This window comes from Pithys albifrons, chromosome 22, assembly GCF_047495875.1.
Source record: "Pithys albifrons albifrons isolate INPA30051 chromosome 22, PitAlb_v1, whole genome shotgun sequence".
NCBI lineage: Eukaryota > Metazoa > Chordata > Aves > Passeriformes > Thamnophilidae > Pithys > Pithys albifrons.
Window position 1 is genome coordinate 8,354,797 of NC_092479.1, and position 16,891 is coordinate 8,371,687.

At 51.1% G+C, this 16,891-nt stretch overlaps 1 protein-coding gene across 8 annotated transcripts in view; it reads right to left on the reverse strand.

Moving 5' to 3' along the window:
* Window positions 1-16,891, reverse strand: part of CASZ1 (castor zinc finger 1) — a 194,758-nt gene that overhangs the window by 16,240 nt on the left and 161,627 nt on the right. For all 8 annotated transcript variants that reach the window (XM_071575981.1, XM_071575979.1, XM_071575985.1 and 5 more), the window contains 9 exons: window positions 16,600-16,690; window positions 14,534-14,698; window positions 11,935-12,107; window positions 10,384-11,252; window positions 8,250-8,391; window positions 7,093-7,156; window positions 4,492-4,652; window positions 1,528-1,650; window positions 632-967 (listed from right to left, as the gene is read on the reverse strand). In XM_071575981.1, coding sequence (XP_071432082.1) covers window positions 632-967; window positions 1,528-1,650; window positions 4,492-4,652; window positions 7,093-7,156; window positions 8,250-8,391; window positions 10,384-11,252; window positions 11,935-12,107; window positions 14,534-14,698; window positions 16,600-16,690 — 2,124 coding nt within the window. The remainder of the gene's footprint in view (window positions 1-631; window positions 968-1,527; window positions 1,651-4,491; window positions 4,653-7,092; window positions 7,157-8,249; window positions 8,392-10,383; window positions 11,253-11,934; window positions 12,108-14,533; window positions 14,699-16,599; window positions 16,691-16,891) is intronic.

The following is a 16,891-nucleotide window of genomic DNA, read 5'->3' on the forward strand; positions in this document are numbered from 1 at the left end:
GCCTCTGTTCCAAACATGGCCCACAGATTTCCCACAGCCACCTTTCTCTTTAGGGAAATGGAAGCTGGCAACACTCCTGCAATTCCCCCCAGCCAGGGCACCTTCCTGGTTAACACTGTCAGGACATGGCAGTGCCAGCAGTGGGTTCTGTAGTCTTTGAGGGCCACTCTTCCACTGCAACAAAACTGCTGGGCAATCCCACTGCAGGATGCCAGGGCTTCCCCTGATCAGACAAAATCAGCACTGGCCTCTCATCACCTAAATGGATTGGGTACCTCTGACTCACTCCTTTGATTTCTGGCCCAGTAACCCTTCAGTCAAAAGTACTGCAAAACCCCCTGTACTTCTGGACAGTCCTCACAAGGGCTAAAACAGCAGTGAGGTATCACCAAGTTTGTTTCTCCTCTAAACTCGTGCCTAAAAGTGCACTCAGATGTACTTGAAAATCTTGGGGGTTTCCTGGGATAACCAAAGTATTTCCTAGACTTTACAGAGGTACATTTGCTGTGAGGTGAAACCAGAGTAGCCCCCAGACAGACAGGAGGTCTGAGTGGTGCAGCCCTGCACTCTGAGCAGTGGGCACAGGGACTGCAGGGCTGGGGCACAGGAGTCAAGGGCAGCTCCAACTTACTTTTCCTGGAACTGGAGAAATCCGGGTTTGACCTGAGGCTTGGCGTTCTCCAGGGAGGTGGTTGCCAGGGGTGAAGCTGCCAGGTTAGGCACTGCTGCTGGGATCTGAGGCAGCTGGGGCAGGGTGGAGGCCAGCTGCTTCCAGGCCAGCAGGGTGGGCGCAGAGGGCACAGCAGCCGGGCTTGGAGTGGGCACGTCGAGGGCAGGAGCACTCGCCATGGTGGCAGAAGTAGCAGAGGGTGAAGAAGGGGCCAGTGAGGGTTTATTCTCAGTAGTGGTTGAGAAGGGAGACTCAGAGTTGCTTTTCACAGTTCCACCCTCAGTTCGGAAGTGAAAACTGCAGAAGGACAACGGTAATTCAGACATAAGTTCCTGACCATTGCATATAATTTGATTAAAACATCAACAAGAATGTGGCAGGAGTCTGCAACAAATTAGCTCAGGATAAATCCTAAAATGGGCTCTGTAAACTCTGTGGAAAGATTTAGGGCCCTCTTAGACCATCTATGAAGAGAAAGGAATTTCTTAAGAGGGGTGGAGAAATCAGAGCAATCAGGTGTGTGAAATGAGGGAAATGCCCCAGTCAGGGAGCTCAGTGTGCCTGTGGGCAGCTCCCAGGGCTGGCAGAGGAGCCAGCAGTTGGCTGTGGTGAACCACAGGGAACTATCCAACAGGAGAGACCAACTGTGCTGACAGAGTTGTCTCAAGATTTGCAACATCTCCTCCCCTTCAACCCCTTCAGGCTCAGGCACGTGGTGGCTGCTGAAGGCCTGACTTGTTCCTTCCTTGGACATTCCCCTGCCTTTAGAAGAACTTGGGGTGGTGTTGAGGTGGTCCCTCCCAGCCTGCAGGGTGTGTGCTGCAGAGCTGGCCCAGGGCTGCTGCCCTGGCACTCACTTGGCATGTTTGATGGCTCCATCCAGGGTGCTGAACAGGGCCCCACACTCCTCCACCACGCAGTGGAAATGCACCTTGTGCAGGAAGTCACACTGGGCATCGCAGAAATCCTTGGTGCCAAACCTGCCAGAGCACAAGCAGAACCTCAGGGGAGGCCAGGAGAGAAGCAGGGCTGCAGCACAGACATCTCCTCTGGTTTTCAGCTCCATCAGCACTGCCACAAGCACCAGTTGTTCAGGGGAATCCAGGTGCTGAGTCCAGCCCTGCCTTGAAGCAGCAGGTCCCCACAGCATCACCTGTGCAGCAATTCCAGCCTGAACCACTGCAGAATTCCAGCCTGAACCACCAGCCCTGGTGCACAGAACAACCCCAGGCACCGTCCCACGTGTGCTCTGTGTCACCCTGGGGCAAATGGTACGTGTGGTGCCACTGCCCACCCACTGCTGAGACCCCCTGTGGGGGCAGCACAAACACAGGGATTTCAGGGAGCCTCAGAATCCCAGGGAATCTAAAAATCAAGCAAGAAACACTGGCAGGAAGGATTTGAATCCTAACAAGGGGATCTTGCATAATTAAGATACAACAAACTACAGTTGCTCTGATGAGCAGGAAAGCAAGAAACAAAGGCAGCCTGTGTGGTCCCAGGAGGGAGCTCTCACCAAGGGGAGGGCAAAGGGAGAGGAGAAGGCCTGCAAGTACAACACATGCTGCCAGTTGTGGCTGCAGGGAGAAGAGGAAGGAGAGGAATGGTTTGGTAAGAGAAGAAACCAAGTTACTGCAGACTAAAGGGGTTGTTTTCCCAGGGACAAGAGACTGAACTAGAAAGAAGGCCAATGGAAACGGGAGGTGATGAGTCAAAAATGGCTGCACTGGAACATTTGCTTTGGGTGAGAAAACTGAAGACAGAGCAGAGAATTAGGGATAAAATGAAGACCTTCTAGAAGAGCAGATAAGGGCACTGGTTGGAAAAATATAAATATTCACAAATCAGCCAGTCTGGATGATGTATGACCTGAAGTGCAATGGAAATTAATTCCCAAACTGACTGCATTAGTGTTTGCTGGGTTTTAAGCCACAGAGAAGAGGGAGCTGCTACATAATTGGAAAAAAACCCCAACAGTCAAGGTACTGGTTCTTTCAGGAAAAAAATAAGTCAAGCCATCTTTGGCAATTATCACACCTCTGGCCTTAACTTCTCCTTCCAGTAAAGTAATGGAACAAATATTAAGAGGGAGGAGAAAATCATTAAACATCTAGAGGATAAAGGAACCATGAGCAATAAACAGCATCAGGATTATAAAGAATAAATCTTGCCAGACAAATTTAATTGCTTTTTTTGATAGAATTACAAAATTAGTGGATGAAGGGATGCAATATATTTGGATTTTAGTAAAGCATTTTGATACAGTCTTGCATATGCTCAGAATTAATTGCAACTGGCCTGGATGTGATGCCACCTCATGGCTTGGAATTGGCTGAGGGGCTGTAAACAAAGGCTGGTGACAACCAGCCCCACAGTGAGCAGGGAGGAGGCACCAAGTGAGTGCTGAGAGAGCACTTGGGTTAGTCTGAGCTTAGTTAACATCTTCATTAGCAATCTCAGAGTAAACAGTGATAATGAAATTCACAGAAATCCTGAATTGGGAGGAGTTGGCAACACCAGTGCAAGGAAGAAAAAGAGCACAGAGAGGCCTGGCAAGAGAAGGGAAAGGGTTCAGAGCACCAGAGCCGTGTTTGGAAACACAGTTGATACACCTGGGGGTGCCCTCACACCCAGGGGACTCCCCAGAGGGACATTAAACCCCCCCTGGGTCACAGGGGATGGCACAGGGCACAGACACACTGCTCTGCAGAGCCAACACTGAGCTGCCCATCTGAGGGCACAGAGCTGGTTCTGGCTGCTGGTGGCAGAGGAAGGGCAGCCCAGTGTGCACAGTCAGACTAAAGGAAGCAAATGAGCCTGGTTAAATTAGTGCTGAACTCCAGCTGCACAGAGGAATTGAATTCTCTGCTGTGGTTCAAGGGGATATGACCAGAACTGCAGCAAAATTACAGAAAGGGAAATTCAGGTGGCAAACATGGAAAAAATTGTGACACTGAAACTTCTTATGTGGTAGAATAATGCTCCCAGAGACAAGCAAACAGCCACACTGCCTGGTGTAATTACAGCCAGGCTGGACCAAATGCAAATGGACTGCAGGGGAGGATCTCACACTGGCCAGGGGCAGGTGGACCAGGAGACTCTCAAGTCTTCTCCATTAAAGCCTGTGATTTACAAAGTGTCCACAGGCATTTGTAGGCGATTCATCTGTGCCAGAGCACAAAGCCAGGTCTGCCTGGGTGGATCTGTGTGTGCTCCAAGCATGTGTCTGTCTGGGCATGTGTGTGGCTGGGGCTCTGTGTGGGTGAGCTCTGGCTCTGCTCCATTTTCTCTTTGAGTCTCCCTTCCTACAACAAAACCAGCAGAAACCATCCCAGCTCCCATATCCTTTGTACTTGCTCCCATGTCCCTGATTCCCCCAAACCTGCAGTTCCAGTGGCTGCTCCAGTGATCAGAGGAAAATTGGAGCTCCAGGGACACGTGTGCAGGAACTGAACCCCAGCACAAGTTCAGCCACTGCAGTGGCTCCCCAGGACTCACAGGCCAGGGACATAAGAAGGAGCCTAAGATGAAGTCCAGGCCAACAGAGCTTTGTGAAGATCTGTGCTCATATTTGGTTCTCAAGGTCCCTTTGCAAAATAATTCTGTGTGGGCAGACAGACATTCCTTATGGGCCATGAACAGCTGGTGCAGTAGCAGGGAGTGAAGTAAGGACTGACCATGCTCTGGGAGATCAGGGGACGACAGAGCCAGCCAGGCCTCTACATCCAGCACAACTCTGCACTCAGGGCTGAGCCCACGAGCCACCCTTGGCAAAGGAAGGGCCTTCCCCTCCCTGTGCTCCCGTCCCACGCCCTCCTTACCGGCGCAGGTACATCTTCCACGGCTCTGAGAGCTTCTCCTGCACAAGGGCCTTCACTGCCTTGCCCAGGTACTGGCTGGGCTCCCCAGACCCAGCCTGGCTGCCATCACCTTCTGTCTTAATGTTCAGCAGGTTGCCAAGGCTGGCACTGGTCTTGGACATCTGGAACAAGAACACAGACAGTGCATCAGGCCCAGCAGAGCCCCCAGGACTGGCCCACACCAACCACGGCTTCAAAGATCAGCAGAAGACAAGGAGTCTGCCCAGGCTGCCCCAACTGCAGCAGCAAAACTTAATAACACCTCACTCCTCTGCATCCTCCACCCAACTATCACAGCACTTGGGTGCCCATGGAATATTCATGGCTCTTGTTGAAGTAATGAAGAATGGCTGTTTATACACGGGGGAACTGAGGTGAGAGGTCCCTGTTTGACTATGGAAAAGGTGTGCAGGCTAAAAGAGTAAGAGCCCTGTGCAGCCCCTGCAAATGCTGGTCTCTGTTCAGAGCTGTGGCAGAACTGGTAAGCTCTGGGTTATTGAGAGTCATCTTGTCCCAGCCCCAGAGAGGCCTCCTTTAAAGTGAGTACCAGGTATGTGTGAGGATGGAAAAAGGAAAAACTCAACTGGGGAAAAATTCTGCCTCTACTTAAGTCTCTGGAAAATTCATATTGACTTCAATAATGAAATTGTCACTTTCTGTGCTAAATGGACACATCCCTACAAAGCAGGACTCAGACCCACAATCTGCATTGTGTGAAAGGCTTCAAACAGGCTCTGCACAGAGGAGGTTTAGAGGTCCAGGTATATCATGTGCAGGATAGAAAAAAGAAGTCACTCAAGAGTGATTAGAGGGAAATTTTCTTTCAGAATAAACCCACAATTTCCCAGACTATTTCTTGCTCTGTTGTGCTCTCAATTACCTCCAGAAACAACAATGAATTTCACAGCATGAATAAAATGCAGGATTGGGCCCAATACTTGCACTGGAAACTCCACCCACTTGAGCATCTTGAAGCCCTTTATAAATATCAGTTAATTAAACCTGACAGTCCCCTAAATAAACTGCAATAGGCTACAGGAATCCTGGCTATTTGAGGCTCTCTTAATGCCCCCTGAAGGTGAAGCTCCTGCTGCTGTGTGGAGGCTGCAGGAATCCAGGCTGCTGGTTGGCACTGGGGTGTTGGGCATTCCGTGTCCTGCACAAACAGGGAGGATTCCCCGTGGGCAGGAACTGGGAGCCAGAGGGAGAACCACTGGGATGTGCTCCTGAGCAGACTGAGCTCGACTCTGCAATCCTCAGGCTCGGGATCAGTTCCTTCCATCCGTGGGTTCTGCTCTTTGCTGCTTTATGTCATTGCTTAATCCCATTCCTTTAAACAAAGAACAAACCTGAAGAACTCACAGTCTGCACCTGTGCTACACTTGTTTGGCACTACATGAAGACTCTTGTGTCAGGCTGCACACAAACAAATGCTGACTTCTAAGCATATGCTTAAATCCCGTATTACCCTGGAGATTTTCAAGGGAAGTGTCCACTGAAAGAGAATTTCCCTGACTTGGGGCCTTCAGAGTGACTCAGGACCCCAGAGAGCAAACTTACTATACACATTTACTGACCAGAGAAACAGCTGCATATTTGGAACCACTGAAGGGACAATCCAGAGGAACAAATAAGAAATTGAGTTTAAAAGGGAACATCCAAACCCCCAGTGAGACAGGGAGCCCACGGAGGAGAAAAGGGACATGAAGGATAAACGCAGAAATTAAACAACACAGGGAAAACCAGGGATGAAAACAGAGAGAAAGGAGGTGGGAGATTATGAGGCAAAGTCACTTTGCCCTCTCTTGGGGGTTCCATGGCCTTGATGCTGTAATGCCCAGAGCCAAAGGGAGGGCAGTGGCTGTGCCTGTAAAACCATCACCCAGCACAAAACCGAAGTGTGGCTCAAAGGCTGCCCTGAGCTCTGCTGCACTTGCACACAGCACCCAAATCAATCCTGTTACTGTAGAATTTATCATGTGAAAGGGAAATACATATTTGAGATGATATATAATTTAAGGAAAAAGTAAGGAAAAAGAAACTGTACATTATCTAAAATATGCTAGAACACAGTAAAGGGGATTCTGTTGGACACCATTGCTCACACCAGAAAGACAGAAACTGATGATTTTGGCTAAAAACTTCTGATTTTTTTCTTATCTTCCATAAAACCAAATTATTCTCCCCCTCCCCCACTGAAAGAAAGTGTTTTTAAGTAAATAAACAAAATGAATAACTATAGAAAGAGAGCAAGAGAGAAGTTGCCAGGTCTGGAAATGAAAATGAAAAAAAAAAAAGGGGGAAAGAAACCTTTCGGAGCTCTACTCTGACTAGAAAGGATGGAAAAAAAAAGGTGTCAGAGGCTGCAATATATTTCTTCAGCCAGTTCATTAAATTAATTCGTAAGCAGTGGCTCTGAAATTATACCCGATGAAAAATGGTCTCAAAATTTAAATGGTACAAACTCATCTTATTAGAGGCCAAACATTAAAAAACAAACGCCTCCCCCCGCTGCTGTCGCAGTGCTCAGTCCTGGGGGGAGCTCTGATGGATGGCCCTTACCTTATTCATAAGCGAGGATAAAAGAGATGAATTTGCAGAGACTGTGTGGCCATTTGATTCATTGCTGGAACACACAAACCAACAGGGTTTAGTTAAGATGTGCACAGGGACTGGGAGATTAATCCTTCCCCCTGGAGCTGCCTGGCTGCTCACCTGCTGCATCCGCAGGGAGAGGTGATGCCCACCCTGCCCTGGGCAGCCACACCTGGGACAGTCAAGATGGAGAGAAAGAGGGGCCCAGGGCTGCAGGATTCAGTTCTTTCTGCTACTGAAAAGCCCAGACCTTGCCCCAGTGCCCATCCCACCACACTTCACTGGCTGACTCACAACCTCCCCCATGATCTGCTCCTTCCTCCCATTGGAACTTTCCCACAAATGTGTCCCACAAAGCCAAGGGGGTGTTGATGAACTCACACTGCCCAGCACAGGGTCCCCTGGGCAGCAGAGGGGGAGGCAAGATAATGGTCAGGTGGGATCTCACACCAGCAGCAGCTCCATGGGCTGGGGTCCCACATGGGGACTTGTTGAAATAAGGCATGGACAGGAATGATTATGCCAAGGTCAAAGTGGAGCTCACTCATCCTCAGGATCAGTTCCTCTGCCCTTTTTCCACACAGGACAATCCCCAGACACTCCTGTTCTCAGCAGATATGCCAGGCAAGTGGGACACACACTTTGAGAGAGGTGGATTCACATCTGCACAACCATTATGGCCATAACAGTGGATCGTGCCAGGCCCACACCAGTTTTATCCTGACACGGAGCTGTTTTGTGTGTCCAGTTTCTCTTGAAGGTGCTTCCCTTAGATGTGACTCAGCAGACCCAGCAGTGCAAATGCTGCTGCCAAGAGTGTGTTGAGGTGGAACTGGGGCAGGACTGAGGGAAAGCAGCTCTGCCAGTGGCTCATTTTTCAGAGGGGAGGACAAGAGGTGAGGCCCTTGTCAAAGAATCAGGAGGTGCTTGTGAGGCCAAAAAACCATCTGGAGAACACAGACTTGGGGGGTGTATAATGACTGTCCCTGCCTCCAGTTTGGGGGTGTCCAACTCAGCCACTGTGGCTCTGCCTTTCACCAACACGCTGTGTCCTTGTCCTACAGGGACAGAACTCCCCAGGGCTGAGGCTGGGAAGGGCTGAGGGTGCCTGTCCCCCGTCTCACCCGTGATCCTTGACACTGAGGTCCAAGCTGTGCTCCTGCAGCGAGTCCTGGCTGGTGGCAGAGGACGATCCCATGGCCTGCTCAGGTTCCTGCTTCACCTGGACGGGATTGAACCGTCCGGGAGCTGCTGCTTGTCCATTCCCTGCTCAAGAAACACACCCAAATTAAGTACAAAAACTAAAGGAAAATGTAGATCTAAAATGAGGTTACAGTGGCAAGTAAGTAACTGGAATCACTGGCACAAGGGCCTGAATGGAGAGAAAGCAAAGAAAAAGTGTGGGGGGAGGGAAGTGCTGGGATTGCTGGTCAGCGTTTATTGCCAAGTTGACATGATGGGTTCTGACGTCCACTCTGGCGTGGAAATTCTTCAAGTGATAATTATTGCAAAATTATGTCAAAGTTGTCCAGGCTGTGGGCCCTTTAAAGGAGAAGGGCGGAAGGAGCGTGGGGGAGACCTGATTCTCTGCACAAACTGTCACAACTAATTTGTGGGGCTGCCTCTTAAGCGTTTATTAAAGACTCTGTTAATGCTGAGGCGAAGTGGCAGCTCTCGACTGCTCGTCAGGGCCCTCCTCGCCCCGTCCCGCCGTTGCTGGGGCAACACAGCCTGCCCAGCAGCCCCATCTGCCCCACCGGGGGGATTGGAGGTGACAGCAGGGACCCGCTCACTCTGTGACCCTGGCACTGTCACTGCCACCACCACTGTCACTGCCACTGCCACCCTGCCACCACCACCACCACCACTGTCACTGCCACTGCCACCCTGCCACCACCACCACTGTCACTGCCACCCTGCCACCACCACCACTGTCACTGCCACCCTGCCACCACCACCACCACCACTGCCATGGCCACTGTCACTGCCACTGCCAATGCCACCACTGCCACCATCATGCTCCAGCGACAGCAGCTGGGGAGGGGAACTTCAAAACTACAGGAGAGGGAAAGGAGAAAAGAGGGGGGAAAAAAAAGGAGAACAAATTAAAGAAAAAAAAATAGGAAAAACAGCAAAGAAAAAAGGAGGGAAAAAAAGTTGCTGACATGAACGTGTTCTGCAGAGCTTTTTTCCACAATCCCCAAGTGACTGAAATATTAATTTGCCCTCCGGCAGTACAGCTGACTGCGAGCTGCTCCTCAGACAGCAAGTGGCATTTTATTAAAAAATAAAGGAAAATAGTTTCCTCAATGACCTTTCTCTGCTTTAGGAAACAATTTTTCAAACAATAATTTTAGAAGTATGTGAAAGTTCCCCTCCCTTTTTAATCAGATCACTTCGTTCTCCTCCTGTTGGCTCAGCCCTCCACACCCAGGGCCAGCAGCTGCCAAAGGGGCTCCAGGGGGCTCTGCCAGGCACAGCCTCCCCTCTCCCCTCGCTGCCCACCAGGAGGGACTGTGCCCCCAGCACATTGCGGGGGCTCCCTGTGCTCTCGTGGGAGCCCCAGGTCCCTCTGGAAGGACTGGGCATGAGCTGGGACCTGCCTCAGGTCTGGGTGGCAGCTGGAGAGCTTCTCATTGCCCCAGGGGAGTTCTCATTCCCACCTTTCCACCCTCAGGGAGCTGCAGGGACAGGCAAGAACAGCCTGCAAGGCTGCCCAGGAGAAAGGTCCTGTTTGTGGGCTGCTCCAGCACCATCCCCAATCCCACAGCAGGAACAACAGAGCTGGAGCAGAGAACCAGTCCCCCAAGAGCAGAGAAACAACTGTCCCTGGGCTGCAGGACCATCCCCACTGGGCCCAGCTAAAGCTCACACGGTCTCTGTTCCCCTGCAAGTACTGGCCAAGCTTTTCTTCATTTCCATTTTGCCTCTCTCCTTTCAGCCTGCAGCAAACTACACATGGCAACACTCTTCCTTCAGCTCTGCTAAGAGCCTGCTCCATCTGTGGGCAAAGCTGGGTTTGCTGCCTCTCCTCTGGCCATGTGGGTGTCACCAGGATGCACAGGAACCCCTGCCAAGACTGCCCTCTCCAAGGGTTAACCAGACACAACCATATCTGCTCTCCCACTCATGTGCCTTTACTGCCTCCTCCCCACCTCCAGTCCCATGGACAGCTGGGTGACTTCTCAATCACCCTTCTCCAAGTCATCAGGCCCTGCTCTGCCTCCCACCACCATCACCCCTGAGGAGGTAACTCACCTGCTTCAAGTGCCACAGAGGGCTTGAGTGCAGCTGCTGCCAGCCTGGCCATCATGGGAGAGATTAATCCCTTGCTAGCAGAGATCCTTTCCATTATAGATGCTGCTGGAGCTGGAGAGGAAGTAGCTGGTGGCTCCCCAGATCCTGAGACTGCCTGGGATGAGGAATCTGTAGGAGCAGATGATGTTGGGTTGGTGCCAGAAGCACCAGCAGCCATCAGATTAGCTGAGCTGGCAGGCAGAGGTGTGGAGACCCGACTGGGGATGATGGGGAAGAAGGATCCGGCTGTGCCAGGAAGTGCTGAGTTGGAGAGTGCCAGGGCCAAGGGTATATTGCTGGGCAGAGCCTGGGAGAGCAGGCCAGAGATCTTGGTGGCCGGAGTCATGCTGTTGGCAGCCTTGGTGGCCTGGGAGGAAGCGAGCTCGGGCGCCGAGGCCGGCGCGGCCGGCACGATGAGCGACACGGAAGACTGCTGGCTGGTCGGGGAGGCACTCAGGCTGGAGTTCTTGGAGCTCATGGCAGAGAAGTCAATGAGGTCATCGTTGCTGGACTCCTCCTGCTCGTTGTCCTTGGAGCCCAGCAGGGAGGCAGGCAGGCCCAGCACGCCCGAGCTCCGGATGTGCCGGCGCTCGTGCTTGCGCTTGTGGGACGTCATCTGGCTGGTGGAGGTGAAGGTGAAGCCACAGCCTGCCCTGATGCAGTGGAAGTGGTTGGTGGCCTTGCTGTACACACAGCCCTCATACTTGCATTCCTCGTACTTGTAGAACTTCTTGAAGCCATCCTTGGCATAGGCATCATCTTTGATGTGGTAGCTCTTGTGCTTCTCAATGTCACACTTGTTCTTGAAGGTGAATGTGCACCCAGGTCTCCTGCAAGGGCATCGAGGAGGAGAGGGTGGTTGGCTGTGTGGGCAGGAGCACAGCCCAGCTGCTGTCCCTGCCTCCCTCTGAGACAAGGACTGGGGCTGGGACGAGACAATGGCCTGGCTGCAGGGGCTGAGGAGCTGGGACACCATGGCCAGCAGAAATGCTGGAGGGTTCTCCCCACTCTGAGGGATACAGAAACCCTCCACTGGAACTTCCAACAAAAACAGCAGCTAAAGGGGACTAAGGTACCAACTGTGCTTTCCTACTCTTCCTGCAAGTATGAGAATCAATAGCAGAGCAGTTGTATTCAGAAGGCCCAGTCTGGCCCCAGAAGGGATGAGCTGCTGGGGAAAACCCCACCATGGAAGTGCCAATAGCAGTGGGATTAAGGGCCCGTGTCAGCTGCACTCTGAAGAGCACTGGGATCTCTTTCCCAAATGACCCCAGAATGTATTTTCTAGTGGGGATCCTCTCCTCAGATCAAACTCCTGCCTTCAGAGTGGTCTGTGACAAGATCCTGGAAACCCCACCTGCCCTGGCACATGAATTCTCTCAGGAGCAGGGCTGAGAAGGTCACGGCAGGGAAAACCAAGTCCCTGTGCAACCTCCTGAAATTAGGACTTGGCAAAGGAGGGGAACAGACCACACGGCCCTGAGGCAGGATTGCTCCCCCTCCCTGTCTCACCTGCAGTGGAAGTGAGTGGTTTTCTGCCCATAGAACTGGCACTCCACGGTGCCACAGTCCTCCGTGGCGCGGAACCGCTGGAACCCGTCGTTGATGAGCTGCGTGTTCTTCTTGTGGAAGTTCTCGTGGGTCATCACGTCAGAGGTGCTGGTATAGACCTTGTTACAGCCCACCTAGCCCAGACCAAACAGGGTCATCAGCACAGGGTGTCCCAGCCTGCCACCATCCCCAGCAGTGAGGAACACATGAGCAGCACATGCACTTCCAACAGTGCCCTTTGTGTGCTGCTCCTTGGACTGTTAAACCATCACTTCAATTCCCAATCTACAGATGGATAGAGCAGTTGTGAAAGAAAACCCCAAACCAACTCTCTGGGCATGAAACAGTAAGGAAAAAAGGATCAAAGGGATAAAAGACCAGCTCTGGATAATCCTGGCTGTTCAGGGAGGCAACAGGCAGGGTTCTTCTCTGAGAAGGGAGGATGGAGAGATTCTGTTGCTTTTTGTTATCTTGGACTGACGCAGAATGAAAAGTAGGACTTTTGACTACTTGGGGAATATAAAATTGAGTGGGAGTAAGTTATTTACTTCTTTAGTCCTTCTGAGAGGTAAGGCAGGGTGGTGCAACACGAGGCCAACCAACCTGGTGAGGTTGTAACAAACAGTTTAATTCCAGCAAAGCTTCAGCCCAACGTTCAGCTGCTCTCAGCAAGCTGGGACTTCTCTGCCCTGTCACTGCTGAGGACTCCCCTGGCCATAACCTGACCCTCCTGCAGCAAAGGGGAATGGATGGTGTGCTGGGCTGGAATGCTGCAAACCTGCCTGTGCTGGGCAGAGCAGCAGCTTTGCCATATTGAGTAAAAACCACTGGGATCTGAAAATGTCCTGGGCCCTGCTGAGGGAGGGGTTTTAATTCTCCTCTAGCACAATGTGTGCCAATGCCTGCACCATCTCAGAACTGAAGAGAGCGAAAACACCACCCCTTAGTTCAGCCCAGGTTGATTCAAACAGGCAATAACAAAACCCATGACAAATACCCAGGGAAAAAAAGGATCTCCAGCTATTTCCAATATAAAAGAGCCTCTCTCCCTCTGCACTGACACCTTGAAAAAAGACAGGCCCTGCACGGCATTAAAGAAAAGAATTAAACAAAAACCTCCTTAGGAATAATTTGCAATGCAGCTCTTGGTGCTAAAGCCTAAAAAAATGTCAGTTTATATAAACAACTAACTGAATTTTATCCACACCAATTATGGACATAAAGAAAAAAACCCCATGAGATGGATGGCATGAATTCTGCCATTTAAGCAGTATTTTCTTTAATTGGGAGTTTATATTCAGACACCTTTCCTGTAAGACACTGCTTACATGGGCATTATTTTACTGGAAGACAGTGGGCACAGGGTGGAATTAGCCATATATAGTTGTGCAAATGAGGGTCTCTATTTGAACTCGGAGTGACTTAAAGCTGAGAAACATTCCCTGCACTCTAAAAAAAATTAAACAAATCCCATCCTGCTCATATGAAGAAACTAAACAATCAATATTATGGAAGTGTAACAGAAAATGTCCTCAAGAGCAAGTCACATGAAGTTCCCAATTTATCAACTGCTGTAAGCACATGCTTCAACCAGCCCCTACTGAGGACAGAACTTGAGTGCATGCCTAACATTTAAGTATGTGCTTAAGCCCCATTGACTTCAGGAAGCTTACCTGACTTCAAGTTAAACATATGCTCAAGTCTATCCCAGCAAAGCATTTAAGCATGTGATTAAGGCCTTGTGACTTCAACTGGGGTCTTAAACTGCTGGGACAGGACAGGGAGTTTTCAGAGCAGAGAAGCTGTCCCCAGGGGTTGCCTGGGCACTGTTTGTAACCACAGCACATTCTCAGGGCAATGGTTTGGCCACAGCTCTAATGAAACGAGTACATGTCAAACCCTTGAATGTGAGGAAGGACAAGGGTAAGACCCAAACAATCTGGTATGTCCTTGTCCAGGAGAGTGAAGGCAGCACAGAGTTATCTGTGCAGCAGCTCCAGCTCTGGCTGTGCTGCCTCTGGAGCTTGGCTGGCCCTGGCACGTGGCTCCCAGTGTGCTCCACACACAGGCACCACTGCTGAGTGAGCTGGAGAACGGGGGGTTCAGTCTAGGTATGTCACAGTAAGGTTCAATTGCTTTAGAAATCGAGGAAATTAACCCCATGTTAAAGGGCAGATGTGCCACAGGACAGTCTGGTTTCCACAGGAGGACAGAGCAGACTGGAGGGGAGCAGAGCAGTGGCACGGAGGGGTCCTGACTCTCAGAGAGGGGACTTGCTTGAACAAGTGAAGTCCAAGACTGTAAGAAAACCTTGAGACCTGCTGTAGGAAAACCTTGAGACCTGCTTTGCCTCTCTGCATGACCAAGGCTTCTGAAACCACAGACTGGGGCTTCCCTTTGCCCTCCCAGCACTTGGCAGGGCAAGTTCAGTGAGGACAAGGCAGGGACTCTTCCAAGAGGTCCCCAAATGAGGAATGAGCAGGACAGGCTATGAATGTCCCCCAGTGTCCCCCCTGAGCCTCAGGACAGCCCCCTGGCAGAGCCCCAGGCAGCCCCTCACCTGCATGCAGTGGTAGTGGGTGCTCTTGCCGTTGAGGTGGCAGCCGTGGTAGTAGACGCTGCAGTCGTCCAGGGGGCTGAAGCGCATGAAGCCGTGCTGGAGGGAGTTGTCGCGCTTCTTGTGCATGTTGTAGTGCCGGATCACGTCCTGCTTACTGGTGAACCTCTGCACAGACACACACAGAGGCCTCAGGGCAGGGCAGGGGGTGGGGGGGTGGTAAACTGAAGGGACCAGGAGTTTCAAGCTGGGCAGAAATCACCCCAGGAGAGCCAGACTGAAGGGGAGGTGTGTGCATGTGTGTTCTTGGGAAAGGCAAAGCAAACATGGCCCTGGGGGATGGCCAGAACCAGCTCCCTGCAGCTTTAAGACTGCAATTCCTCTAACATAATTTTAGCTGCTACTATCTCAAGAAGAGCTATAGTTAGAAAGCAAACCAGTGAACTAAACAGGCTACAAGAGAAAATCCGAGCTTCCAAATCACTCACTGTAGTGGTTAGCAAGACACTGGCTGCCACACTCATGTCAGACTAGAAACTGGGGAAACACTCTGCTCTTTCACACTGTCTTCCCATTCTAAGCCTCCTGCCTCCCCTACAAGGCAGGAAAACAGGGACACTCAACTTTCTTCCAGCCCTGGAAAAAGATGGCAGTAGAGCTCAGAGCTAGACCTGTATGACCAGAATATCCTTTTAATCCTCTACCTGCTTGATGGAATGAAGGGGTACCCCACTGTCAGAGCAGGCTAAGTGCCTTTAAAATGAAGCTTTTCATTTCTATTTCCCACAGACATCAATATTTAACACTGAAGGTGGGAAAGTAAATCCGATTTTTTTAAAAGAAATCAATATCCATTTATTTTGAGGAGTAATTGAAAAGGCCTGTATTCTAATGTTTAACAACTTTTCTAGTCTCTCTCATAGGAAACAAATGATTATCACTTCCACTCTTTCCTCCTATAATATCAATCCTGATCAATCTGGTTGGTATTGGCACAGGAATATAGGGAGATAGATTTCACCAGCAATCCCTTGGAGGCTGCAGGTCTGATTTCCCAGGGCGTACATCCAGGATTGCTATTGCCAATCATTGTTAATTTGTGCCCACTTATTACAGAGCGTTACTTATTCTAAAATATATCTCAGCCATAAAATAATTTGCATTTTAAAAAGCAGCCTAAATCCTTATTCCCTGTGAGACCAGACAGCTCCTTTGCAAGCAGCTTCCAGACTCCTTAGGAAATAATCATGAGGCCAATCATAGTAATAGGTTTTTCTGTTTCTCCATCCTTTGTGTTTCTCTTTTTCTGGTGCAGGGATATCCATGCCACAGCTGGGACAGACTCATCTCCATCACTGGGTAGGAGGAAACTCTCTGCATCCAGAGAGCAACTCTCCTTTGATCAATAGAAACCCACAGCCAAGCTCAGCAGATCCAGATCAGCTTCCTGTGCTGTGGTCAGACTCATCCCTGGGAGAGCCACAGGCCCAAAGGGGCAGGGCTGGGGCTGTGCCCTGCCAGCTCTGGGATTCCACTGACACCCAGCCTGACCACAGACATGGCAGTGCCCAGCTCCTGGCCGTGGCACGAGGGTAAACAAACACACACGTGCCCTGCCGAGGATGCCCTGGCAGCAATCCCAGGAATTCCAGTGCCACCCTCCCGTGGGCACGGCGCTGCTCCCGCTGCTGTGCCCTGGCAGGTCCTGCTGCCACAGAGCCACTCGGGCAGCAGCAGGGGAAGAGACAGACTGACACATCAGCAGTCCTTGGGTTCAGGCACAATTTGTAACACAGCACAATTTATGCTCTTGCTTTCACTGATATAAATCTGGAGTGGTTCCCACTGACTCGAGCTGATCTACATTCTGCTCTTCCTTGTAGGGCCTGGGTTGATTCAATGGTGTTAGACTGAGTTAGATGGGGGCAAAAGAGAGTTCTGTTAAATCAGAATACATCCTGCCCCCTTTCAGAGCAGGACAGTGAGGAGGGAGCCCGGGGGGACAGCCCTCCCCAGCTGTGCCCCAGGGGTGTGCTCGGGCTGTGTGCCCACCCTGGGCAGGGCTTTACCTGGTAGTTGCACTCGGGGTCGAGGCAGTGGTAGTGCTCCCGGTACTGGTACGCGCAGTGGATGTGCCCGCAGTGCTGGCTGCCCGAGAACCTGTGACAGCAGAGCAGGGCAAATGAGGCTCTGGCCTGGCAGCAGAGCCTGGCACCAGGGCACAGATACACTCCCTGTTTCCATCCCACACTTCATGGCATTAAACCCCATCCATCCCCTTTATCCCCCCAGCACGGTGACCCTCCCGCCTTCCCTCGCTCATTTGTCACTATTTAAAGGTGCTTCCTGAGCCGGATCATT